General features: G+C 50.9%; 2 protein-coding genes and 2 long non-coding RNA genes across 4 annotated transcripts; 2 read left to right on the forward strand and 2 right to left on the reverse strand.

Moving 5' to 3' along the window:
* Positions 1–475: 475 nt before the first annotated feature.
* LOC121110710 lies at positions 476–4,079 on the forward strand. Its single transcript, XR_005859777.2, has 2 exons — positions 476–2,074; positions 2,153–4,079. It is a non-coding gene; the product is annotated as an uncharacterized LOC121110710 (long non-coding RNA).
* Positions 2,722–7,447, reverse strand: MMGT1 (membrane magnesium transporter 1). The gene is made up of 4 exons (XM_420228.8): positions 7,335–7,447; positions 7,010–7,062; positions 6,054–6,157; positions 2,722–4,789 (listed from the first exon to the last, which is right to left on the reverse strand). The coding sequence occupies exons 1-4, from the start codon at positions 7,414–7,416 to the stop codon at positions 4,627–4,629; spliced, it is 402 nt and encodes a 133-aa protein (XP_420228.1). The 5' UTR covers positions 7,417–7,447; the 3' UTR covers positions 2,722–4,626.
* SLC9A6 (solute carrier family 9 member A6) lies at positions 7,394–25,667 on the forward strand. The gene is made up of 16 exons (XM_015278474.4): positions 7,394–8,116; positions 11,222–11,421; positions 11,757–11,834; positions 12,449–12,525; positions 13,325–13,437; positions 15,098–15,203; positions 17,166–17,307; positions 17,543–17,648; positions 17,852–17,940; positions 18,153–18,266; positions 19,785–19,896; positions 20,106–20,259; positions 20,388–20,418; positions 21,359–21,438; positions 21,977–22,082; positions 22,533–25,667. Exons 1-16 carry the CDS (start codon positions 7,462–7,464, stop codon positions 22,806–22,808), a joined length of 2,439 nt encoding a protein of 812 aa, XP_015133960.3. The 5' UTR covers positions 7,394–7,461; the 3' UTR covers positions 22,809–25,667.
* On the reverse strand, positions 9,683–11,222 carry LOC121113226. The gene is made up of 2 exons (XR_005859776.1): positions 9,789–11,222; positions 9,683–9,716 (listed from the first exon to the last, which is right to left on the reverse strand). It is a non-coding gene; the product is annotated as an uncharacterized LOC121113226 (long non-coding RNA).
* Positions 25,668–25,741: the final 74 nt, after the last annotated feature.

Here is a 25,741-nt window from a genome sequence, read left to right on the forward strand (position 1 = left end):
TCATCATCGGACATCTGTGCCCAGAGATGTCTGTCTGCCTGAGATGGGTGCAAACCTGAGCCAAGCCTGTCTTTGGGAGGCTGCGTGCTCGTTCCCATTGCCAGCCGGGGTGGTGGTTTCGGGCTGATGGGCATCTGTGCCCTTTGTGTTCCTCTGGAACCGCATCTGCAGTGACTCACCTTGCTTTTTCCAGGGCTTCTGTCCTAACTTGTGTGTTAGCTGATCCCTGCTGAGTGTCCCAGCTGCTGGGAACGTTGCGGGTTTGAGTTCTGAGCTGTGCAGCTCCCTTTTGGTGTGAGAAGGAAGGGCAGAGAGGAGAAAGCCTTTGCAACCCTCCCCACACCGCAAGAAAGGAGCACTGTTCACGTTGTGCAGGGTAAAAGGACATCTCGCCCCGTCCCCTTCAGAGGTTGTCCTCTGCTGTCAGCTCTGGCCAAACCCAAGCAGCAGCATGGCTGTGCCTGCAGTACATTCAGGTTTATTAACCAGCCCTGTTGTACCCCAGAGATACGTGGGTCTGTCCTGTGCAAGAAGAGGGCAGGTCTCACTCTGCTGCAGCTTTTCCTTTGCGATCCTTTTGGGGCTGTGCTATTCAGGTGGGTACTGCAGCAGCAACACAAGCAGAACTGCTTCCAAGTGGTGGTGGTGGTGGTGGGGCTGTGGCTGAAGTCACACTGGTTGCACCGAGGTCCCTGGGCACACGTTGGTATGCGATGGAGGGCTGCCAACCACTTGCAGTGTCTGCTCTCTGTGCTGGTGCACCCAGCACAAGGCGTAGATGTCTGCCTCAGCACTCCCTGCAGCAGAGCCTTCTTGGGGCCCTGGGGCTCTGAGCACATCAGCGCTGTCCTTGCATGGCTGGCCCTGAACTTCCCTAAAGCACACAGCTGAAAATTCTTGGGGGAGGAGGGGGAAGATTTTTCTGTTTTAAATCCGGAGTGCCTGCAGCTAATCCTTGGGAAACAGGTTCAGCAGCACCAGCAAGGGCAGGAGAGCACTGCCTGGCTGCGATGATGATTGCATCAGGGCTCTGTGTGTTCCCATGGACCACTGGTGTAGGACGAGCCATTGGTTGGATAATCCCAATTTCACCCTTTTTTTCCCTTCCGTCCTTTAAAAATGGCCTGATAAGTGTGGCACGGCACAGCCTGCACCTCTGCCAGAGTGCCTTGGGGCTCGTGTTCTGTGCTCCTCCATTCTGTGCTCCTGACGGCCCTCCTGCTCTCTGCCAGCCTCTGTCCGGGCTGCCTCACTGCTTCATGAACTCCAGTTTGCCTTTCTTGGCTAGAAAACGGATTAAGCTAGCAGGACAGGAAAATTAATGAGCTGCCATTTTAAGGATGTAGCTTTTGTTGTGGTCCGAAGTGTTCTGAAGTGACATTGCGCCACTGAGACACACGGACTGATCGGCAGGCCTTTACCTGCTGGAGTGCCCCATCTATTCGTGCTGTGGTCCTCCCCCAGGTGATGAAGGCTCCAAGGTGACCCTCGAGGCCGAGCAGCCAGGAGGAGGTTTTGAGGAGGTTTTGCCTTCTCTGCTGGTTGTGGCCGAGGAAAACCGGCACCGACGTTTTCTGCTTGTTTAACATTCAGAACAGCTTTTCTGTGCCCTTCCCCTGGGTGCTGGCTGCCTGCCAGGCCTGGGGACAGCGGGAATTGCATGGGGAGCTGCAGGATTCAGTTCCCACCGCGGGGGGGGGGGGGGACCTTTGTGACAGCCAGACCTGGAACCAACGTGTGCCATTGAAGTCCTTTTCCGAAGAGGTTCTGCAGTTCTGCCCTCACTGATCCCTCACAGCGCTCCCCACCAGAGATCCCCCAGCCCAGCCCCTGGCAGGGAACGATCTGTGACACAATGAATGCAGATTATCAGCTCTTTTTCTTTTTTCTTCCTTTTTCCCCAGGATTTAATGTAGTAGAAACATGGCATCCCGCAGCCAAATCACTTGAAGGCGGTAGGAGAGTGTTGGGTGAGGCTGAAACTTCCTATTTGGTCTCATCCAAGGGGCTGTTGGCACAATTTAGGTTTGCTTTTGAAGAAGGCCGGCTTATCTGTGAGGAACTGCCATGCAGGGTGAGCACAATGCATCCTTGGGAGCGGGTTAAGCTGCTTTAAGACACCAATTGCTGGCTTTTGCACCCTCGTATTCAGTGCCGGATGCAGACAGCTGTGGCAGCACAGGAAGCAGATGAAGGGTGAGTCTGCTGCTTTCTTCACTCTGTAGTTAAGCAAGCTCCTCTATTTTGATATCTTTCCAACCTTCTCCAAAAGAAAAGCAGAACAGGCAGTGCAAAGGGCTCTTGCTCAAGTCTGTGATTGGAACTACCTCCAGCCTGGAAGCAGTCTGCCTGTTCCCCCAGCAGCTGTTGCAATAGCAGCCCTTGCTGGAGCCTGTCCTTGCGGGTAGGCTGGGCTAGGAAAGCCTTTGCTATGGTTAAACGGAAGGCAGACAACATGTTGGCTAAGGATTGCCAAGGCAGAAAACCACAGGTCAGTAACATTTTCATCCAGAGTGTCTTCTTTAGCTCCTTGCAGCATGTTATTTTCATTCCGTACACTGATCTTATCTCCCAGTAATGAACACCGGGCCAGACACTTTCACACAGAGCAGCCATAATTAAGGCAAGATCACTTACTGTTGATACAGTCACTTCAATATGCTCTCACTGGGGATTTCCTGCAGCAGTCTCCGGGTGAGAAATGAAAAGAGCAGTCCCAAACACTTTTAAGATATCAGTTTTTATTGGACGTTGCAAGATCAATAAGAAAAAATAATTTGTACAGCTTTGTACACCATTGCTGCTGAAGAGTAAGGCTACCTGTCACACAACAGAGACCTGGTGCAGCCAACAGGGTGCTCCCAGCATGACTCACATCTGATGTTTTTCTCCAAGAATGACTTACAATTGTCAGATGGTAGCACCACCCACCTTGGACAGGCCTGTGTAGCCTTACCATAGCACAAATGGGGCTTCCTAGACATATAAGGTGAGCAGCCTTGCTCTGAGATACCCTCTCCCAGCGGCTCACTGCCAACCAGTTGCAGGATCAGTCTGGTACAATGCTTACAGACCTTCGGCCTCGCTTTTCCCCTCCCTGACACCAGCTAGGGGGGAACCAGAACACTTAAGGTTTTGATTGGCAGAGTAACCCTTTCCAACCAAACCCAGATGTTTAAGAGTGATTGTAGAGCAGCAGCTACGGGTATTGCTCTAGCACTGGGGCACCCAATCCATAGGATGGGCAGAGCTAGAAAGAGAGGCTTCAGTTTACACGGTAGTTTTGCTAAGCTTTTTGCCTTTGACAGTTCTTAGCTGTTTAAAAAACAAGTGCTAGGTCAAAAGGCTGATTTTGCATGGAGGCAGTGAGACATTATCCTCGGACTATGCAAAATTCTAGTTGGCCCCATCAGTATCTCGCACTGCCCTCTCTTTGCTGTGGCAGGTAGGTGGGAGAAGAGTGTTCCACTGCTGGACTGAAGTGCCAGACCAAGGAAAACATTAGCATTGATTCAGCCCCTAAGAGGAGATCATAATTTAGAAGTCAGTAGTTAAGGACCGTATCATCTGTCCTAATAAACGCAATCAAGACAGTCATTTTAAATCACCAAAGGGCTCAGCTAGAAAAAGAAATCAATTTTAATGGCTCTGTAGACAGAAAAGGGGGGACTGTACTATAATTAGATGAATACCTGTACTGCATTAATGCCAGTAAACAGATACAGGTGCTGGACCTTACCCCTTGTAACCTTTACAGAAGGGACACTGTTTACTGATACTTAAATACCTCTCACAGAAAATGGGAAGTAGTATCTGGTGCCATTCTGAGGTACTAACACACCATTCAGCCATCTGTATGCACAGTCAAAGAACAAAAATGCAGTGGGTGAACAAATTGAGCATAGTAGATGTGATCAGCAGTGAGCTGCCTCCCCCACGCAGGCACCAACTGTACAGCCACGTCCCAGGTAAATGGGGAGGGGGGGCAACACAGGACAGTCTGCTTTTAAAGAAAGGAGGGCAACAAGGAAATAATGTGATAATGAAGAATTAAGGAGAAAAGAAAAACAAAACAAAACCCTTCACAAAACTACTTTCTGGTATAGTAAAAAAATAAAAACAAATGCAACCATTCTGACTTCCTGTACCTACACCACGCAGGGCTCTGTGGCACTGTAGGAACAGGAAACACTGCCCTTTTTCTGCTGATGAGTGATGCAGTGCACACAGTATTTTCTGAAGGAGTTCTATAAACTGTAGTGCAAGCCAACTGAGAAAATAAATAGCACTCAAACATTCCCTCTTAACAAAGAACAGTAATCGTGGTAAAAACTAATCGTGTTTTTTGTTTTAGCTGAAGTTAGGTTACCTGCAACTCAGTTAGTATATGAAACTTTGAAGATGTGTTTCACAGCATAACTGCAGAACAATTTACACCGCATTGCCAATTCGTTTTCATTAACAGCGTACAAAGAAGGTCCTTAGTTTTTATATATATATATATACTTTATAAAGTCTGGAAGATCAATATAAATACTGCTCCAGAAATTAAAAAAAAGTGTTTACATCCCCGACTTCAACGTTACATCCCGGTGTCCTGGATTATTATTAGAATCTGTAAAAGTCTCAGCGGCGCAGAGGTTCAAGTTTTCGGAATTTCAGTGATGAGCTGGATGACAAAGCATCTTGGTTTGAAGAAGAATTCGCTGTGTCTGGGGACTGGAACAATACTCTACCACGATGATTAAATACATAAAAAGATGGATGGTTCCTTAACGTGTCAAACGTCCTTCAAAATAAAGGCAGAAAGTCAGCGTTAATACTGTTTTAGAGTAGGAGTCATTCTGGGGTATTCCAGCTTTTACAGAGCAATGCAAGTTTTGATAAGAAAACTCAGGAAGGCCATGCTCGTTTCGTAAGTTTTCTAAACCAAGACAGAGAAAATAGGACAAGGGAGGATGGCTTTAAACTAAAAGGGGACATCTGGGTTAGATGTCGGGAGGAAGTTTTTAATCAGAGGGCGGTGAGGCCCTGCACTGCTGCCCAGAGAGCTGTGTGTGCCCCATCCCTGGAGGTGTTCAAGGCTGGGTTGGGTGGGACCGTGGGCAGCCTGAGCTGGTTGGGGGGCACTTAGCCCATGGCTTGGAACTAGATGATCTTCAAGGTCCCCTCCAACCTAACGCATTCCGTGAAATACAAAGCCAAGGTGCCTGACAAATTCTGCCTGTTCAATTGGCAGAGGCTGCCCATACTGCTGTCAAACTTCACTTTCCTTCCCTGAGCTTAGGGGCAGATCTGTGGATGGTTATTTGCATGTATACCACACGTGACAGCCTCATGACTTGTAACACTGTCAGTCTCCCATTCCTTTCTATATCTTGAACTTCAGAGTTTTAGGTAAATGCTATGAAGCAATGCTATAGCACTGTCAACTTGTTTAGTTTCCGTATTCTCCTAGGTTTATGGGAACGGCCAGAAAGGCCACTTATACCACCCTAACTTCGTATCCTTTTCAAAATCTCAATTCAAAGTTCCCTATTTTCTTGAAATCTGCAGAAATCTGTCATTCTGCCTGGGATATTTCACTGTGAGATTCCAACAACACAGGCCCTGTGATATGTGAGAATGTCTCACAACAGTGCTCTGTGACTGCTGAGCTCTTACTTCCTGGGCAAAAATTCCTGCACAGGAGGATTTTGGAATAGGAGAAGCAAAGGGAGAATGTATTTAATTTGTTCCAGTTATCTAACTCTGCCTTTAGTTCCACATGTTATTGGCTTCCCCAATGGCTGGATGTGGTTCTGGGCAGCCTGGTCTGGTGGTAGGCGACCCTGCTCATAGCAGGGGGGTTGAAACTTTATGATCATTGTGGTCCTTTTCAACCCAGGCCATTCTATGATTCCCCAAATATGACTGATCCTGTGTGTCACAGCTGTGCGTGTGAAAGAACTGAGCTAAGGAGAGGCCAAGCCCGATGCTGCCACTTCACAGACGTGCCCAATTTGCACAGAGCATAAAGGATATGTGCGTTTATGAGAAGAAATAAAACATACTTATTTTTTAGTTCTGAAGTGGCATCCATGTCTTTAAATTCTCCTGCGATATGTACTATCCCATAGCAGGTAACTGCAAAGGCTAACAGAGTCTGAAGAACTATCTGTAAGAGAGGGGAACAACGCAACACACCGATTACTAAATATTCTTAATGGTAACCAAAAAAAAAAATCTCATCTTTCAAACAGCATCTCCTGCACTTTTCATCCAGTGACAGAAAGTGCTTTCCAGTTCAACAGCAGGGCAACTGAGGCACGGGACTATTCAACAGCAGAGATGAGAAAAGCTCACAGCACCTGACAACCTGCCTGTGCTGCATGAAGTGCATTGATTCCCACAGCTCCACAGGGAGATCTGCACAACAACACGCTGTTCTCGTGCATTTAAGGATCTAATGTTCTTTCAGAGAAGCGTGTCAGTGGCCAATAGTAGCCGCACAGAGGGGAGGGGTGCTGCTTGTAGGGGGGGTAAAAGCACCTCCTCACCTTTCAGGTTAAACAAAACCAGAACAGAGAACTGAAGGGGGATTTAAAAAAAGGAATAAATAAAATACAGAAGGCCCTTCAGAAGCAGGCATCAAACGGGCACAGAGCCACGCTAGATAAACAAATGTCAGCCAACAAGAGCCAGAGGGAGGACGGTGTTTATGCTGCAGAGCAGGAGATGAGGGCAGCAGCTGTCTGGAGCTCAGGCTGTGCTCAGGGACTGCCTGGCTGAGGCGTCAGGACAGGGGCAGAGCAGAGGGAGGCCTGGGCCGGGCTGCTGTGCCCTGACAGACACAGCTGCAGGATGTGGGGATGGAGAAATCACGTTCTTTCTGACAGAAGGAACCTGAATTGAAGGGTAACCTAAAAGCTGCTCCACCGCGGATCCCTGCCTACCACATCAACACAAGAGAGACCCAGCTACCCAAACGGCACCGCGCTTCCCAACCACCTGCACCACCCCAACTTACATCTATGGGAAGCGTCTCGTCCTCCTTCTCTGTCAGCCGCATGTAGGAGCGATCTGCAACACACAAACGCGCGGAGCGTCCAGCACGGAGCCCGGCCCGGCCCGCCCTCTGCGGACACGGCACCTCCGCCCCGCTGCGCCCGCTGCGCACGGACAGCGGCCCCACGGCGGTAGGGGCGGCCCTCCCGGCCCCGGGCAGCTCTGAGCCCCGCGTCCCCCCCGCCCCGCAAGGCCGCGGCCCGGCCCCGAGTTCCCCCGGCGATGCCGACGGCGCTCTGCCGCCCCCCCTACCGCCCGCCCGCGGCGCTGACACCCGCCACACTCACGCTGCGCCGCCGAGAAGGCCGCGTGGGCCAAAGCGAAGAGGCCGAGCCCCACCAGCCCCTTCCACAGCGAGGCAGCCGCCATCCTGCCCGCCGCGCCGCCGCCAGGGGCGCCCCCACCGGGCGCGGGATGATGGCGTCACGGGCGGGCGGGGCTACGGAGGGCGGAACCGGAAGTGTAAAGGGCGGGGCCTGCAGGGTTCGGGCGGGGCCTGCAGGGTTCGGGGCGGGGCTCGGGCCCGCCTGCCCACGCGGGGCGGTCCCGCACCCCCCGTGCGCCTCAGCCCCACGCGCAACTCGTCACTCCGTTCGAAGGCTTTTTCCCCTCTCGCCCACCTCACAGATAACCGCTTTGCACCCCCGGCCCGCGCAGTACCGCATCCTCATCCCCACCCCGGCGCCAAACTGCGGCCCCGCGGCCTCCGCCCCTATCCGGGCTCCCGGCGCCGCCGTCCCCGCCCCGCGCCTGCGCCCAGCGCCGTTTCCTGCTGGCGGCGGGGCCGGGCCGGGCCGTGCCGGGGCGATGGCGGGGCCGCGGCGGTGGCCGGGCTCGGGTCCCGTGCTGGCGGCCGGGCTATGGGTCGGGGCGGCGGCTGCGGCGGGGCGACCCGGGGCGCTGGAGGAGGAGATCGTGTCGGAGAAAGCGGCGGAGGAGAGCCACCGGCAGGACAGCGCCAACCTGCTGGTCTTCATCCTGCTGCTCACCCTCACCATCCTCACCATCTGGCTCTTCAAGCACCGTCGCGCCCGCTTCCTCCACGAGACCGGGCTCGCCATGATCTACGGTGAGGGACGCGGGCACGGCCGTCCTCTCCCGCCGCCCCCTCCGGGACCCCGCGCACCCCCGGGGGCGGTGCCCCCATCCTCGCCTTCTCGCCTTCATCCCCGCGGAGGATGCCAGCGGCGGCGGTGTGCGGACGGTGCCGCGGGGTCCCGGCGTTGCCTGCAGCCGGCGCGGGCCGGGGGGCGCGGCGTGGCCTGCACCGTGCTCAGCGCTACGGGCTGTGCTGGGACCCCGGACACGGGCTGCTGCTGCTGGGCCTCCTCGTGCCCCGGCTGTGCAGATGGAAACGTGGCCGGGCCGGGGTCATGCGGTGCGGTTTGAAGGCCGCCCGGGCGTTGCGCAGGGGGAATGATTAACGCGGGCACAGATCCTTATCCAGTCGGGAGCGATGAGCTCGGCGTACAAAAGGCGTCTTCTGGTGGGCGTTGGAGTCCGCTTCTCTCCGTGCTGCCCACTCCAGGTGTTGCACAGCCACGCTTGGTCGTGGCCGAGCTCCCCATGGAAGGAAGCCCAGCTGTGCTCTTTGCCTCCTGTTGTGCTGAGGGTCAGCTGGAAGCGTCGTTCAGAAAGGGGTGGGGAAGCACGCAGTGCCTGCGCTCACCCATCCCCGCAGGCCCTGGAGGGGCACACTTGTCACCTCCTGGCTGCACTGAGTGCTGCTGTGCTCTCAGAGGGTGACCCTCATCATCTCGGTTTCTAAAACACATCTTTTCCATCAGCTCTTTCACAGGCTGCAGGAGGTGTTGGCAAAAAAAAAAGTAACATCTCCCATCTGGCCAGGTAGAAAATCCCAACTTCTCACTGCTTTTGGTGCTCTGTGTCCCTCAGCTCAGAACAGGGATGTGGTTTGGGTGGCACCCCACTGTTCTGCAGCAACAACCTCAAAGCTACTGGGAACAAAGTCAGGGCTGCTTCAGCTTGGCCGTGCCCGGCCGCTGTGATGCTTTCAGCCCAGGGGAGGTAGGTGGAAGGTGTGGAAGTGCTGCAGCAGGAGGGCTGCACTACAGCCCCTCACATCTGGGCAGAGGAGCAGTATGTAAAAGCTTGTCTTTTCCTAGTTGGAAAAAAAACTCCACCAAGAACTGAGAACTTCTGTATGCATCTCTTCCTGCTGACATACTTCACAGCTCCCTGGTGTCTGTGTTCTCACCCTGAGTTATAAGCTGTTGCTTCGGGTGGATTTATACCTTACAAATTACGCTGTTGGCTCAGGGCTGGTGTTCAGGAGCTGGAGTTATTTCGCTGGGATAGACAGTAGGTGCTCAGCAGCCCCTAGGCTTCGTTTCAGAGTTTAAAATTAGGTTCCCACACCCCAGGTACTCAGCATTTAGGCCAATTAAATGAGCAGTCTTGTTTTATTTCAGCTCGGGGGCTGGCGGGGATGTGCCGGAGCTTCTGCACAAGTTCAGTTTCCTTGTACTGGATCCCACTTGGCCCCTGGACTCATCCCAGCTGGGTGTTGGCACGATGCTTCTGGGTGCTCGCTGCATTTTTCTTTCCTTTTGGTGTCCAGATTAATGTGTGCCTTTGGCTTCCTGGTGCTGCTGTCATCATCTGTTCGTCTATATTTTAAATCTTAGCTGAGATATGTTCAACAGCACCTGGAAAAAAAAAAAAAGCCCATGGGCTTTGGTTCTTTTTAATGAATTTGGGATAAATGCAATGAAAATAACCTTGCACTTTGCATAGAAGAGCTCCATGAATTCTCTGGCCTCGCCTGTAGCTCCTCACTGCTCGCAGCTTCCTGGTGTTGGGTTCTCACTTTTGTTGATACCGGCGGGCGGCTCACGGGTTGCTGCTAGGACAGCCCTTCAAATGCCAGAGGATTTTAAGCTATTTCTTAAGAGACCATCAGAAAGAAGAGGACGTGCTGGGCTTGGTCTGCTTAGCCCAGGGCTGGTGCTGGTGTCTGACAAGTCGGGCCGTCTGGGTCAAGTTTATGCCAGGAGCCTCTGGGCAGCTCCCTTACATGGGAGGTGAGCAGGGAAGGTCGGCTCCAGAGCATTCCCATCCCCTTCCTTCTCCTGTTCCTGGCCAGAGCAGGGATTTGGCTGGCACGCGGGGCTGGGAACAGCTGCGTGAGTAAGCGAGCTGGTGAGGATGAGCACCGCTATCAGATGTAGCCCCTCTTTGGGACAGGGATTAAGAGGCGAGAGGTGGGTGAGTCAGGATCCTTCCTGAATTCCCAGCCGCCACTGAGACCTCTCCCTCCTTCCCCTGAGCGGGGCATCTCATTTCAAAGCCATGGGATTCCAGCTGAGGAGACAGACAGCTGCCACAGGAGTTTGTGGCTGTAGGATTTCTGTGGCTCAGCGCTGCCTGAATCAAGGAGTTTCCAAACCCCTTTGTGCAGAAGGCTGAGTGGGAAGGGTCCATGGGACATCCCATTCTCACAGCCTGTGGCTGTCAGGAGGCACTGCTGGGAGAGTGTTCAGTGCACTGTGCCTGAGAGAGGGAGGTGGAGGAGCTCATGCTGGCGAATGCCATCAATCTGCATGCGAGACCTTGGCATGCAGCTAACGAGCTGTGCTGCAAACGTGGAGTGCCATATAAACTGCTGACTTGCAAATCCACCTCACTGGACCCCAGCAGGCAGTGCTGGCTCACCCTTGGGTTGGTGCTGGTGGTGTGGAGACAAAGCTTGCAGGGCACAGAGCAGAGCACAGTGGTTGGCCCCAAATGCTGCCTGAGTTACTGCAGCAGGGATTGCTGCTGGGAAGCTCCCTGGTGCAGGAGGTGGCTGCGTGGCTCCACTGCCTGGTGGATAGGGTTTTGTTGTGTGAGGAAGAAAGGAGCTATTCCCATTGTTTCATGGAAGGAGGTGTAGAGGTTCACAGAATGACTCTGCTGGGTTGGACTGGGGGAATTGATGGCACAAAAAGTGACCCCAAACCATCTGTGCTGTTCTGGCCAGTGCCTGTGAGCATCCCTTCGCTCTGGCCTGGGACAGAAAGATGCTCACTGTCCTCAAAGCATTCACAACAGCTCCTGGTACCCTTTTTCATCCCCTGCCAAGATGTATTTCTTCTGCTGATGATACACGATCCTATCAGGTCTCCAGCTGTTCCCAGCATCCATCCCCGGCCCTTTGTGCATCTCTCCCCAGGCGTCCTGGTTGGTGTGGTCCTGCGCTACGGCATCCACGTCCCCAGTGATGTCAACAACGTGACTCTGAGCTGCCAGGTGCAGACCAGCCCTGCCACGCTGCTGGTGAACGTCAGTGGGAAGTTCTATGAGTATACTCTGAAGGGGGAAATCAGCGCCCAGGAGCTCAACAATGTCCAGGACAATGAAATGCTGAGGAAGGTGAGGGTGCTGGCAAGGGGGTGGGGTGCTTCCCACCAGTCCCAGTGGGTGTGTGCAAATACAGAAACCCCATGTCTGCTGGATTAAGTGATTTTTAAATCAATATTTGCTTTGGCTCCATGCATTGTTAGCTATCATGCAACGTCGTGAAGCTGTGGTTGCAGCTGATCTGAACTTGAGCTGCTTTAGACTTTGGGCTGTGGGTCTGAAAGAGCCCTGACACCTGTGTGGTCACCTGGTGGGAATACAGGGTATCTCATACCTCATCCTTTTGTTTTGTCTTGCAAAATCTTAACAAACCATTCTACTTTTTCTTGTGTGTATTTGTTTTACAGGTGACTTTTGATCCCGAGGTGTTTTTCAACATTTTGCTTCCTCCAATTATATTTTATGCAGGCTACAGCTTAAAAAGGGTACGTGCCTTTACCATGTCCACGTTTTCAGTTCCTCTGCCCCCAGAGCATTTTTAATACTTGAGAGCACTTTGAAGCTTGCTTAGCAGCCACGGCTCTGGAATTGGGTGCAGTGTTCCCAGTGCACAGTGGATGGTGGGAAGCAGGGTTGTTGGTCCCATCCTTTCCCCAGGAAGCGACTTCAGCCGTTGGCAACATGGGTTTGTGCAGGGGTTTGGATGTCAGCTGGGCCATTCCAGCCATCCCAACTTTTGAAACACTCAGCGAGGTGGGAAGGTTTTCCAAAGCAGCAGCTCTGAAATGGAGAGGGAGAGGAAAACGATCCTGTTTAGCTTGCGGGAGAAGGAAGGAGAACTCATGCTGCATTAGGAAATCAGTTCCCAAGGCTCGGAGCAGCACCTTATTAAATACACCGGTACAGGAAAATATCCTCATGTTTATTAATGCTGCACCAGCTGTGCTGCTCTGGCTGCACACCGTGCTGCCGTGCTCACACAGCTCATGATATTCTCACTGGACACAGGTTGCTGTGGGTATCTATCCATTGGCACAGCTTGAAATAAATTGTTAGTGAAGTGCCATTCATTTTTCTTCCTTTTTTTTTTTCCTTCTAGAGGCACTTCTTCAGGAACTTGGGATCGATCCTGGCTTACGCTTTTCTTGGCACTGCAATTTCCTGCCTGGTGATTGGGTGAGTGGCTGAGGCCGGGCGGTGCTGGGGAGGCTGTGAGCTGTGTGTGGATTGGGGCTGGGAGGTCAGGCAGGCTCCTGGGGCTTCTCTGTCTGCAGTGCTTCCTCTGCACCTCATACAGAACATCTACACATGCAGCCAGGCAGGCGAAAAAACAGGCGCTAACTTGAAATTATTGAAAGCTCAGTGCTAGCAAGCATGAGACACACAAGTGGAGAGCAGGATTGTAAACTTGCGTCCTGCCCTTACTTGCTGGAGACAGATGCTTGGCAAACACAGTTTGTGTTTCAGGCTATTTGTCTGTGTGCACAGAGGGAGCTAGATAATTCCTGTTCTGAATAGCAACATGCGGGCTTATGGTGTTTTCCACTGGAGATCCAGGGGATTCAGCCAAGCTCAGCACCTGCATTATCTCTTCCTAGCTGGAAGTTTGGGATGTTATGTAGTGAGGCCAAGGCTGTCCCACTGAAATGTGTTGGCATGAAGTCTGTGAAGCAGTCCCAGAGGTGTTGCTGTGGCCTGTCCCTTTTCCCTGGCTGCTGCCCTTCTTGGCTGTGTTGTTGGCAGTGGAGTTTCAGTGCCATCTCCTCCTGGTGCTGTACTTCGGTGCTGTGCTGCTGGTGCTTTGGATTCCAGTCCTGCACTCTGCTTTGGGACCCCGTTGTTGCATCAGGCTGAGTTCATGCAGTGCAGCTCTTCGGTGTTCCTATCCTTGGACAACTCTGGGGGGTTACTTTGGCAGATTCTGGGGAGCTCTTTGCTCTGCAGATCTGAGCAGTGGCCTCTTCTGCTCCCACAGCTCTGTCCTGTACGGCTGCGTCGCACTGATGAAGGTCACCGGGCAGCTCGGGGGAGACTTCTACTTCACTGACTGCCTCCTCTTTGGGGCCATTGTATCAGCTACCGACCCAGGTATGTTAGGTGCTCTTTGTCCCTTGTTTTGCCTGCATTTGGAGAAGAGGGGAAGAAAGGGGAGATCTGAAACCCGTGCAGTTTCCCATTTTCTGAATTTTGAAGTTAAGTTTATTTGCAGTGCCCGCAGCAGTCAGATTTCTTCCCTTTTGTTTCCTTCCAGTTATGTGTTATATACTTAACCAACTTCTGTTTTTCTTAATCTTGGTCTGTTGTGAAGTCTGGTCCATTGGGACAGGTGTGCTGTCTGCTCCTGACATCCTGCACAAATGCAGAACGAGATGTGTTGTGTGGGAGGTTTTAGCTCAACCTTAATGAAACAAAATGCCTTCAGCCTCCATTTGGATGGGATTTGGAAGGGGCTGATCTAACAGCAAATTGATCTTCACGGGCAGTACTGAGGCCAGCAGTGACAACTTGGTCTGCTGAAGCACTCTGTAAATCCAAACTAAGGAAACCATACCTTGTCCAGCTGAACTTCACATGGCTGATGGTTGCTTTTACATGGTAGTTGTTTGTTTGCATGTTCCAATTTTCCCTAAAAACACAGGGCCATGAGAGGGCCTCTCCTTCCTCCTGCCCTTTGTTGACCAGTTCTGGAGTTTCTTTCTTTGCAGCCTGGCTGCTGAATTTGGGAAAGGTGCGGTGGAGTCGCAGTAGCTCTGGGAGCTCTATAAATGCTAAAACTGGTCAGTTTTAAATGGGAGGGAAGGGTTGCATGCCTGGGTAAGCCAAATCTTCTGCCCTTCTGAAACAGGTGCCAGTGGCTGTCATTTCGGATGAATTTGGCTCTTACCTGCTTATTTCATCATTCATTTCCATTTTTGAAGACAAATTAAGGAGCACTGTGTGTATATGTGTATGTGGTTATTACTGCTGATATTTTTTATTAAAAAGCCCCAAACCTTAAAAAAAAATCAAGCTGACGTGATTTCCCAGCTTCTCCAAGCACACCCCCCTGAGGCTGAGCCTCCTCTCTGTAGTTTCCCTGGGGGACTGGTGTTGATGGTTGGAGTGCCTGCAATGGGGAGAGCACCCTGTGGGTATGTGGAGAACCCCTGTGGCAGATGGGCAGAGGTCAGGCAGCCACTGTAGGTAGTGCTTAGAGATGATGCAGCGCTGTTGGTGACACGTCCCTTCTTCAAGCTTGAAAACAGGAGCAAGATTTCATGGGTGAAAACAGAGCGCAGGGGTTAAACCCCCATCAGTGTGCAAGAGGGAGTCCCTGAATATTGTTCTCAATTCTAATGTATTGATCTTACTCGTATATCATAGAATGGCCTGGGTTGAAAAGGACCACAATGATCATCTAGCTTCAATCCCTCTGCTATGTGCAGGGTGGCCAACCACCAGACCAGGCTGCCCAGAGCCACATCCACTGTTGGGAAGGTCACCCCAAGAAGCTGGCTGGAGTCAGCAGACTCTGCTCTCTGCGTTGAGATGCAGACCTAACGCCCAGGATGCGTCTTCCTAAAAGGATGGGGAGGTCAATCATAGAACAAATCTGTGTCTTAAAGAACAGAGGGAAGACAGGAAGAGCACAGAGGGGCAGCTGGTGCCGCTGGAAGTAGAGGAAGGCAGCTTTCTAAAAGGGACCTTTTGTGATGACACCAAACTGACGGCACCTTTTTGAATGTCTCTCTATTTTTCTATTTGTCAGTGACTGTTCTTGCCATATTCCATGAACTCCAGGTTGATGTTGAGCTGTATGCCCTTCTCTTTGGTGAAAGCGTCCTCAATGATGCTGTGGCCATAGTGCTGTCTTCGTAAGTGTGTTCTGCTTTTACTTTTAATTGTTTTGTACATTACACGTTGGGCACTGTGGGGAGCCAGCAGGCCTCACTCCTGTGAAACAGGAGCATCAGTGCTGCCCAGAGCAAAATTTCCTATTGAGTGTCCCCAGAAGCTGTAGTGACCTTCTGATCACTCTCCTCCTTGAAGACGCTGCTGGGCAGTGTGGGTTGGAGTTACAGCATCTTGCTGCACGATGTTGTGCTCTCTGATGGCCTGCTGGCCCAGCCTCTCTGCCATGCCAGAAGCACTGCATCTCTATGCCAGCCACAGGATCCCACTGAAGCCCTTTGCTCATTGTCTGCTCCTGCCTGCCCCCCACCCACAAACGCTGTGTTGGTTTGTGTGGGAATAGCTGCTAAAGTAGCTGTCTGCTTTCTCTGCCTGCTGTCTGTGCCTCAAGGCGAGGGCATTGCTGGAGTTAGTGCTGAGCGCCTGCAGCAGAAAGTGGCTGCCTTTTTAAAGGGTGTTTTATAATATTCTTTAATATTTGATGTCCTCTGCATGTGGGACATATTTTATCCGCGTTGCCTTTGTGTTGTCATCGTGGGAGCTTATCTGGAGATATATTGTGTCTGCAGTTGTGACAGCTTAACTTATAGCTACAACTAATGCAGAAAACATTTCTGGAATACTTGTCACGCTGCTTGCGTGGGTTTTACTGACGTGGAGGCAGCACTGTGAGCTCCATACTGGGTTGCATTTACTAAATTGAGCATTTCTGGAACTGTTTGCATCACTCCTGCCCTGCAAGGAGGTGCTTTGTGGCAGAGTTGGTGGCAAGGAACCTGGCTGCAAAGGGGAACTGAACGCAGAACTGAAAAATGGTGTGCAGTGTGGGGCTGGGCTGCAGCTTGCTTCTCCCAAAGGGGATTTCACAGCAGCTGAAGCACGGCTCCCAAAGGGCACGGGCAGTGGTGTTTTATTAGTGGTGTAAAAAGCAAAACCAGGAGGAAGGCTGCAAAAAGGTCAGGTGCCCAACCGACATTGAAATGGGGAAAGCAACTGGGATTTAAAAAATACCCCTGCAAAACAATGAAGCCACAGAATGAGACCATGGTGGTGAATGGGAAGTAGAAGGTGGATGAAAGAAATGAAACCTGAGGCTTGCAGTGTAAAAGATGATGCAGAGGAATTAAAATTTATGAAAAGCAGGGAAATTTAGCAAGGGAAGGGACCCATTACAAGTTGGAAGGTGTTGGTTTATCATTCATGTTGCAGAAAAATGTCGGTCTGTTATGTGGGGGAAAGCTGGAGGAAGTGTGGATGGCAGTAACTTTTCATTCCAGCAGAACTCAGGAGGCTAAACAGCAACTGCCCAAAGGTCATGTCCAAGAGGCAGCCCAGGGGTGGCTAGCCAGGAGTTAATGTTCTCAGCACATGGACCTCAAGGAAAGCTGGTGTTGAACCAGCCCCATTCACCCTGCTGCCCTGTGAGACTGCAATTCAGCACCCAGAGCAGGGCAGCATAAACGTAGTGCATGTTAAATGTAGCAAAGCTGAGGAACTTGCAGTTCTCCATGAGATATTTGCATCGGCTGCTTCTGTGGTGTTGGCAGAGAAGTGCAGGCTTCCCATTTAAATGCTCTGTGTTCCCAGAGGGTCTGCCTCTATGGAGAGCTGATGCCAAGTCCTCGCGATGCCAGTGTAAATGACAAACTGTTGCCTGGTATATCCATTTGCAGGAGAAGTGCAAGAGATGGGCCTTGTTCTGATGCTCCCTTGCATTTGGAAGGAGCAAATGCAGAGCCTTCCTTGGGCAGCTGGGCTGCAGGAGTGGGGCTGGGAGTGAAGGGCAGCCCATGTGGGCCAGGGGCAGTTTGCTCCCTCCCCGCTGCTCTGTCTTCTCATGCTCACGGTTTGCAGCAGTCAGAGCATTTTGATAAGCAGACTAAGCAGTGTTTTGTTCTTGTGTGTGCTTTTCTCCCCTCTTTCAGTTCAATTGTTGCATACCAGCCGGCGGGTGACAACAGCCACACGTTTGATGTCACGGCAATGTTCAAGTCCATCGGGATCTTCCTGGGGATATTCAGTGGATCCTTTGCAATGGGAGCAGCTACTGGAGTTGTGACAGCTTTAATATCCTTTTCTTTGTGTTCTTTTTTTTCCCCCCCCCGAGCTTTTTCATAACAGCTTCCTCTATTGCTGCACTGCATTTCACCCAGACTCAGCGTTTCGTGATTGTATGCCTGAATGAATGAAAGGCAGCACCATGGCCTTTGTGGGGGCAGGCTGTGCGGTGCTGCTGTGACACACAGATTGCACACCCTTTCACCTACAGTTGCTCTCCGGGTTGTCCTTAACAATCTGCAACGTCACCAAGTTCACCAAGCTGCGGGAGTTCCCATTGCTGGAGACCGGCCTGTTCTTCTTGATGTCCTGGAGCACCTTCCTGCTGGCTGAAGCGTGTGGCTTTACAGGCAAGCTCCAGCTCCACCTGGGATAGAAGTCCACAGGGATGGTGGTGCCGTTGGGTTTTGCTTCTTGCAGAGGGCTCTCCCTCTGTTTCCACAGCTTTAATTGCTCTGGGTTTTAGGGTTACTGCATTGAACCCCATGCTACTGGGGTGCAGCTGAGCTCCCTTTTCGTGGCCAGGAGTCTAACGCCATGCTGTGCTCCCCAGGTGTGGTGGCTGTACTCTTCTGTGGGATCACGCAAGCCCATTACACCTATAACAACTTATCTACAGAGTCCCAGCACAGAACTAAGCAGGTGAGAGCCCCCTTCATTCTCCACATCTTCAGCTCAGTATTCTCTCCTTCTGTCTAGCCAGAACGAAGGGCATCTGCCAGTCTGCAGCTGCGTTTTGCTAGGGTTGCTTCTGCAGAAGTGTTTATTCTGTGATGGATGGGCTAACGTTCTTCTGTGTTAAATCGTTGTTAAATCTATGTTTAACTCTCTCTTAATTTGTTTTCCTCTTTCAGTTGTTCGAACTTCTGAATTTCTTGGCAGAAAACTTCATCTTCTCCTACATGGGACTCGCACTGTTCACCTTCCAGAACCACATCTTTAACCCTACCTTCGTGGTGGGGGCTTTTGTATCCTTTAGAGTCTTCTTTTTTTTTTTTTAATGAATAAGAAAAGGAGAGGTTCCTCATTCCTAATTTGTGGTTTTTCATACAGATGCATTTTTTTCCCCCACTCAGCCTAGCTTTATTTTTAAAAGAGGATTTCTCCTGTGTAATGATGCTGTTGCTGGTTATTTTATGATGATGTTTTCCTAGCTTTTCTTCTTTTTTGCTGTCTTGCCTGCTTCCAAGGGCCATCCATTGGCTGCAGGGGCTCAGGGCTGGATGTGAATGTGATGCCTTATCATGTGGCAGCGTGGCACAGGAGTGGCTTTGCAGATAGTCACCTCCTGATGTAGCAGTTGTTTCCTTTGTTCTGTGCTATTCCCTTTGGTTAACTCTGAAAAAAAGCACCTTTTTATCAAAATAGCATAGTAAAGCTATAGGAGATGCTTCTGAGTGATGGGATGAGAAAGGATTTTCCCTTCTGCTGGCTGATGCTAGTGGGGACACACTACCAGCCCTCAGAAAAGTCAGGATCTGAAAGAATTTTGTTCATATCACAGAGAAGCCATTGCAGATGTGCAGAATGATTTTCCCCCTTTGCCTGCGCTGCAGCATGCTTATACAGATGAGTAAATGTTATCTTCACCGGTGCTGACCTGTGAGTTTCCAGGGGGGTTTGCTGGATTTCTCCACTTAGCTTTTGCAAAGCTGCTGTGGGGTGAAGGGAGCGAAGAGCATGGAAATGCATTTGGGTGCTCGGATTGCAATCATGTGCTCTGCCTCTTCAGGAGGAACTGGCTCACTGATGGAGTGGCTCATTCATGAGAAGGAACACGAAATACGTCTCTTATGCAAATTCATGATGTTCAGGAAAGAACATAAAAGCTGGGAGCATTTTATGCGTTATTCGAGGCTGCGCTGAATACTGGTGGCTGCAAGATTAGTTTTGCCATCTGGGCACTGGTATTAAAAGACACAGCTTCAAAGAGAAAAGCAGTATGAGGGGCTGCTCTTCCTTGTATCTCACAGGCTATGGAAACAGAGCATTAGGGTATTCTTTTTTCCTCCTCAGCTGCTGCTGCTTTCATTTTGCTGAATAATCTTTGCGAATGAGGCCTTGCTTATAGGTTCAAGCTGAGGTGTGCGGTGTGCTGAGGAATGGCAGGGGTTGTGAAAGCTGTGAGAACCTGAGCTTTGCAAAGGACAAGTAGTGCTTGTGGTCGGAAAGGAGCACAGCACAGGAGAACATGCAGTGGGAAGTGTTTTTCCTCTCTTCTCTCTTGTCAGACCTGCCCTCTCATCATTTCCATTGTTTGTTTGTGTTTGTCTCTGTGTGATATTCCTGATTTGCTGTGTGTGCTTCACTTGTTGATGCATTGCATGCTCTTCTCACGCTGAGCTGGGTTGTTTTTGCATCCCAAGGACTGGTGTTTATGGAGCTCCTTGTGTTGCTGCTTGGCAGCAGGAATTGGCTCTGTGTGCAGAGGTGGGATACAATGGGAGACACAGGAAGAGCAGTTTCCTTAACAAGTACAAACACAGCTTGCTATCTTCCTAGGAAGAGCTGCCAATATTTACCCACTGTCATTTTTACTGAATTTGGGGAGGAGAAATAAGATTGGAACCAATCTGCAGCATATGATGATGTTTGCTGGTACGTTGTCACATCCTTGCATCCAAACACTTTGCACATCATTTCCCACCTGAGCCACCTCCCCGGGTCGGGCAGGACAGGGCTCCGTGGGACTCACTGGGTGGAACAGGGGGGTCTGGGAAGTGGGATGTTGGTACCATGTTGGGAAGCCCACAGCAGAGGTGGAGCCCTGTCCCAGATAGCTACTCCACTGTCCCTTCCTCTCACAGGGCTGCGAGGAGCCATGGCATTTGCCCTTGCCATCCGTGACACGGCCACCTATGCCCGGCAGATGATGTTCAGCACCACGCTGCTCATCGTCTTCTTCACCGTGTGGGTTTTTGGTGGGGGCACCACGGCCATGCTGTCCTGCCTGAACGTCCGGTGAGTACAGCCACCAGTGTGGCTGCGTGGGCACGGGAGCTGCAGAGCTCCCATCCTTCCCCATGACAGGCAGCACACACCCACAGGCATTGCCTGTGCTCACCCTGTGCTTGTTTTCTCCTCCTCAGAGTCGGTGTGGATGCAGATCAGGAGAATGTGGTGAGTGCAGCTTTTTGGTCTTTGCACTGCACTCCTTGGTGCAGAGGTTGTGCCTGGAAGCCTGGGAATGTTCCTCTCTGCTCTGCTCCCTTCTTGCTGTGGGAGGATTTTCAGCAGTTTGTAGTCAGTTTGAGTCATTGTTTTTCTGTGCCCTTTGGAGTTACGATGGGGCTTTCTTTTGTTCAGTTTGAAAGAAAGCCTCAGAAGTGTTTCGTTGCAGTGTTTAGACAGTCCGTGTTATTGCTGCAATACATTTTGTCTCTCTCTTTGAAGTTAATATCAAAATGTGAGTGACACAGAGGCTCTCTGCCATCCCAGCATCCTGTGCAGGACAGAAGTGCCATTCATGGCCCCATTTCATGTAGCATCTTGTCTTGCTGTGTGCTGGAAGCAGCCACGTGGCCCAGCAGGGACCACTGGTAGTTCTGCAGCCTGGCTATGCTGTGGCTGTGCCTCTGGCTGATTTCAGAGTGGGCTCTGCACCCTGGGGGCTTGTTTCAGTCAGAGCCTTTGGCTGGGTTGCTCACCTCCTGGAGAGAAAGGCAGCTGGAATCTGAAAGCCAAATTGCCATGAAATGTGTAATTGTAATCGCAGACCCTTCTGAGCAGTTTTGTGTTTTTCTCCAACTAAAAGGAAGCACTGAGTGCCCATGGCACATGATTATTTGCATATTAAACCTCAAGGGAGATTGGGAAGAGGCTGGCCCTGTCAGCTGCTGTTAAGCGTGATGGCTGGGCACATTGCTGGCTGCAAGGCACTAACCTTTGGGGCCAGAAGCTGGAAGGCCCCAGCAGAAAAAATCTCCCCGAGGCTGCGAGTGATGTCCACGTGCTCACTGCGCCCTAAGCTCTCTGCTAGGGGAAAAGTAAGGTGTTCTTCTGCATTCCCCAGAATCTCAGCATTTTGCTCTTCTACTGATAACATTTTGCTCTCTCACAGGGTGTCCCGGAGAGTGAGAGGAGGAGCACGAAGGCAGAAAGCGCCTGGCTGTTCCGCATGTGGTACAACTTCGATCACAAGTATCCTTGAGTTGTTCTTGGGGCTGTGCCAAATCCCCCATGTTAGCTCTGCAGATGAGCCAGCACTGACTTCCCCATCCCATGGTCATTTAGCACAGTGCTGGCTCAGTCCAAAGCTGTGTTCCCAGCCTGGAAACCCAGAGGGTCCCCAGAGGCCTCTGGTACCCATTCCCCAGGGCAGGAGGGCAGGGAGGTGGAGGGACGTTCCCTTTTACAGCCCTCCTGCTGGATCAGTGTCTCTCCTCTCTCTCAAATGCTTTGCCATGAGCTAACATATGCCAGGCTGAGAGGTGCAGGATGATGGGATAAGGGATGATGCAAAGCTTCTTGTGGTGCCCCGATCCACTCGTGTCCCTCTTGTTGGTTGCACTCAGGTTGCTTATCCCTTTCGGTTTTGTGGTCCCAGGGATTTGTGTTTCTTTCCTTCCTGTGATTTCCCCCAGACTCCAAGCCCCATTGCTGCATCCACCCACCCCTGACTCCTCGACACTGCCATGCTCCTCTTGTGTTCTGTGTTCTTCCTTACCTCTCCCTGCAGCTACCTGAAGCCTCTGCTGACACACAGCGGCCCTCCCCTCACCACCACACTGCCGGGCTGCTGTGGGCCCATAGCCCGCTGCCTGACAAGCCCTCAGGCCTACGAGGTGAGTCTGGTGGTGCCACTTCTTTGGTGGTGTCAGTGGGGTTTGATGTGCTTATGCTCCTCTGCAGCCTTAGGATGCCAAGGAGGAAGTTAGACATATAGGCTGAGTCCCATGAGCGTGTTGCTCTTTCAGCTGACTGGCCATGGAGGGACAAGTGGTGTGTGGCTGGCAGTTCCCTTTGTGCTGGCTCCATGAAGCTTGGGTGTCCTTTCTCAGGTTTTTCCAGCAGGGGAGTCCAGGTGTTTCCCAAGTCTGCAGGGCCACAGTGTAGGAAAGGCTGTGGTGCAGCACCTCTGCTCATTCAGCACCACGATGTTTGGCTGATCCTGTTGGAGTTGCACTCAACGATCCTTATGTATCCTTTCCAACCCGGGCTATTCCATGACTATGTGATTTCAGACAGCTGTTGGAGAAACGTTAAGCAGCACTTTCCCTCTGTTTGTTGCCCAGAACCAGGAGCAGCTGAAGGACGATGACTCCGACCTCATTTTGAACGACGGGGACATCAGCCTGACCTACGGGGATTCTACCGTCAACACCGACTCGGTCACGTCCAGCAATGTGCCACGGCGCTTCGTGGGGAACAGCTCCGAGGACGCCCTCGATCGGGAGCTGGCTTTTGGGGACCATGAACTTGTGATCCGGGGAACACGCCTGGTCCTTCCCATGGACGATTCGGAGCCACCATCAAGCATCCTGGATAGCGCGAGGCACGGCCCAGCGTAAGGCTGCTCGGTTTAATTGACAGTAATATTTGCATATATGATCAAGAAATGTGTACTACCTAAAGTCTAATGCATGTCTCAAAATGTTTAAGCTGTATAAATATTATTTATATGGTGTCAGAAGAATATAAATATTCTCTGCCAAGCACTTGTAAAGAACAAGCTGCAATTTTAAGTTAAAAACTGTGTTGACTGCACTGTGTAGGGTGGAACCGTTTTAGCGTTAAGAGTCTTTTGCACACAGTGAGCTTCTGTAATGTGTGATTTGATGAGGGGTTTTGTTCCCAGCTAGGTAAGTAAAGGAGCTGACTCCCCGTCCCTCCTCTGAACGCGGGAGGTGCTGGCCAGCAGCAGGAGTTGCTTTCTGCTCAGATGAAGGTCAGTTTTTGCCTCTGATCTCTGGATAGTTGTGTTTGATATGTCGGCAGAACGCCAGACTGCAGGCTCTCGTTGGCTGTGTGGGAACCTGAGCAGGGAGCTGGAGACTTTCTGGTTTTAGTGACCTGACAGCTCTGCCCAGGGCTGATGGCAGACCCCCCCCAGACTGACAGCCTGATGGAGGGGTGTGTTGTGCTGGAGAAGGAGCCGGTCCTGCAGAAGCTACACAGGGCGTGCACAGGTTTTAGGGCCGACTCTGTCTTTCAGGCAGCTTTCTAGAAGCAGCCAACAAACCCTGAATTGGCGACCAGATTTCACATTCGGGAAGCGACTGTGTCTTTTGTGCAGGCAAATCTCTGCTGAAGCCGTGGACGTGCTGGACCAGAGCATGGCCAGCCCTGATGGCTGCAGGCTGCCACGGTGCCTCCACGCTTCCCCAGGGGCACTCAGCACCTGGGTGGTACCGGAGGGAGTTGTCCATCCGTCCGTCCTCCTGTATGGTCGAAACCATTGCACTTTGTTTAATAACTTCTTAGCATTAGCATGCTGTGTGTCTGTAACCCCCCACCTGATCTCTCTCACGTCTTTTACCATTTAATGAGCAATGTTTGCCAGTTGATTTTCTTCTTTTCTTTTCTTTTCCCAAGGAAGAGCGCAGAACAATTTGTGATTTCACACTAGTGTTACAGGATTTGATCTGTAGTTGCAGGAAAGGCTATAAAGGTGTGGTGAAATTATTCACCCTGACATCCTCCTTTTCCTATGTAATTTTATTGTCTGTTTTAGCTGCAGTTTTGCTATACAAACCTTTCAGGGTTACCGGTGCACTGTAGCCTGTTCTGGAGTTAAACCCACTCCAGAGGTCTCAGACAGAGGTGTTTAAAAAGAGAGTATTTGACATTGCCAGGGGAGGGTGAGCCCTCCCAGCTCCCAGCAGCTTTCCTTGGAATGAACTCTGCATCTCATAGGATCCGACCCCGAGACCTCAGAGCAGTTTCCCTATGGCTGTTTTCCCCAGTGGCACCTGAGAGTTGGAGGAGACGGGAGACACTGAAATTCTGAGTGTACATTTATGGGTGAGAAAATAAATTCAAATATATCTATTTTTTTTTTCATTTTCTCAGGTCTAAGTAACATTGCCTTAAATTTATGGATGTGAAACCAATTATTTTGGCAGTTTATCCCCAAGAAAATGCTTTTTTTTCCCCTTCTGAACAAGATGTATATGTGTTGCCATAGGACTCCTCTAGAAGGGGGGTGCGCTCTGTTTATATTTAGGTAGGGAATCTTCCTTGCACCAATAAATGGCAGTCCCACTGTTAACGTAGCTGTTGGATTAGCGCTAGGCTCTTTGTTTCCTGCTATGCAGGAATTCCATAAAGTGTGCATTTTATATGGCATCTGTAACTTAACTCCACGTGTTTGGAAAAAATAAATGATGAAAATAATAATAATAATAAAAAAAAAAAGTAGGTACGTGTTGACTTTAGGTTTACTACATCACTCCTCCATCCTTTTTGTTCGTTTTGCCTTTTGAAGAGGTATGATAAATAACCACCTCTTGCTTTTTCCTGTGTGGTCAGACTATGAATTCAGCCGACTGTGCAGGCGCTGGGCTCCGTGCAGCAGAAGCACACGGGTGCTGCAGGGCTCCCTCCTGTGATCCTGGCTGAGGTGCAGAGCTGCAGCCCATGCCACAGCCTTGGTGGCGTCCTTCTCTTTCTCTCACTCTCCTACTTGAGTCATTTATCCAGTTTCTTCAAGCTTGCCAACAGATTACTGTAAGCCTCGGCTTTTGATGGCAGTCATGGCTCAATTAGTACATTTAAAAAAATAATAATTAACAAATGATGATTTTATGGGGTACCTATGAACTGCTGTTACCATACGTTGTATAACCAGGACTATTTCACCAAAACTCTTTGAAAGAATGAATGTACGCTGCAGTCTGGGGGTGATGCAGTAAATGACTCATCTGATCCTCAGCCAATTTCTTCTCTGTTCTGCAGCATGGAGCCCACGAGTGCCAGGTTGGGATGTAGAGCTGTACTGCTCTGTGCTCTGCAGGGGCTGGGAAGAGGTGTCCTGGGCCCCAAGACCCTTTGCCAAATAGGACAACTCCGAGGAGGAAGTTTACATCTCACACAGAAATTTAGGGAGGGTGCCCTCCTTCTGTGAATTGAGTTGTCGTGGCTTTTGCACAGGAAAAAGCACTGTAGGTAAAGTTATGGTTTGTACTAGTACTGTCGATTTGTGTGGTAATGGCATTAACCCTGTAGCTGTGGTGTTTGTGCAGCTGATCTGTGATAGCTGATGATCACTATTGGACCTTCTGTTTACACTGACTAAATCCTTTACTGTTGCGTTGTACTGTGAAAGAAGGATTCCGGGCCTATAAAATGTCTTTTTTTTTTTTTTTTTTTCTGGAATTGTGTGTCCTGTTTCCTTAATTCACACGGAAATAAACCTGTAGCAAAGAGAAGAGGTGCTGCTTTACCTTCTTGGGCCTCTTCGGTACAGGGCTTGCTGCTCCAAGCCTATGTCAGTCCATTCTGG

The sequence above is a fragment of the Gallus gallus genome, chromosome 4 (assembly GCF_016699485.2).
Source record: "Gallus gallus isolate bGalGal1 chromosome 4, bGalGal1.mat.broiler.GRCg7b, whole genome shotgun sequence".
NCBI classification, from domain to species: Eukaryota; Metazoa; Chordata; class Aves; order Galliformes; family Phasianidae; genus Gallus; species Gallus gallus.

What these genes read in the sequence shown, in the direction of transcription:
- MMGT1 (XM_420228.8), bottom strand. Translation starts at nt 7,416, where the DNA reads ATGGCGGCTGCCTCGCTGTGGAAGGGGCTGGTGGGGCTCGGCCTCTTC. An exon ending in ACGAGACGCTTCCCATAGAT is followed by an intron (nt 6,158 to 7,009) that starts GTAAGTTGGGGT and finishes CCTCTCTTACAG; the next exon opens with ATAGTTCTTCAGACTCTGTT. An exon ending in ACTTCAGAACTAAAAAATAA is followed by an intron (nt 4,790 to 6,053) that starts GTATGTTTTATT and finishes TTTATTTTGAAG; the next exon opens with GACGTTTGACACGTTAAGGA.
- SLC9A6 (XM_015278474.4), top strand. Translation starts at nt 7,462, where the DNA reads ATGATGGCGTCACGGGCGGGCGGGGCTACGGAGGGCGGAACCGGAAGT. An exon ending in CAGGCTACAGCTTAAAAAGG is followed by an intron (nt 11,835 to 12,448) that starts GTACGTGCCTTT and finishes TTTTCCTTCTAG; the next exon opens with AGGCACTTCTTCAGGAACTT. An exon ending in ATGCAGATCAGGAGAATGTG is followed by an intron (nt 20,419 to 21,358) that starts GTGAGTGCAGCT and finishes GCTCTCTCACAG; the next exon opens with GGTGTCCCGGAGAGTGAGAG.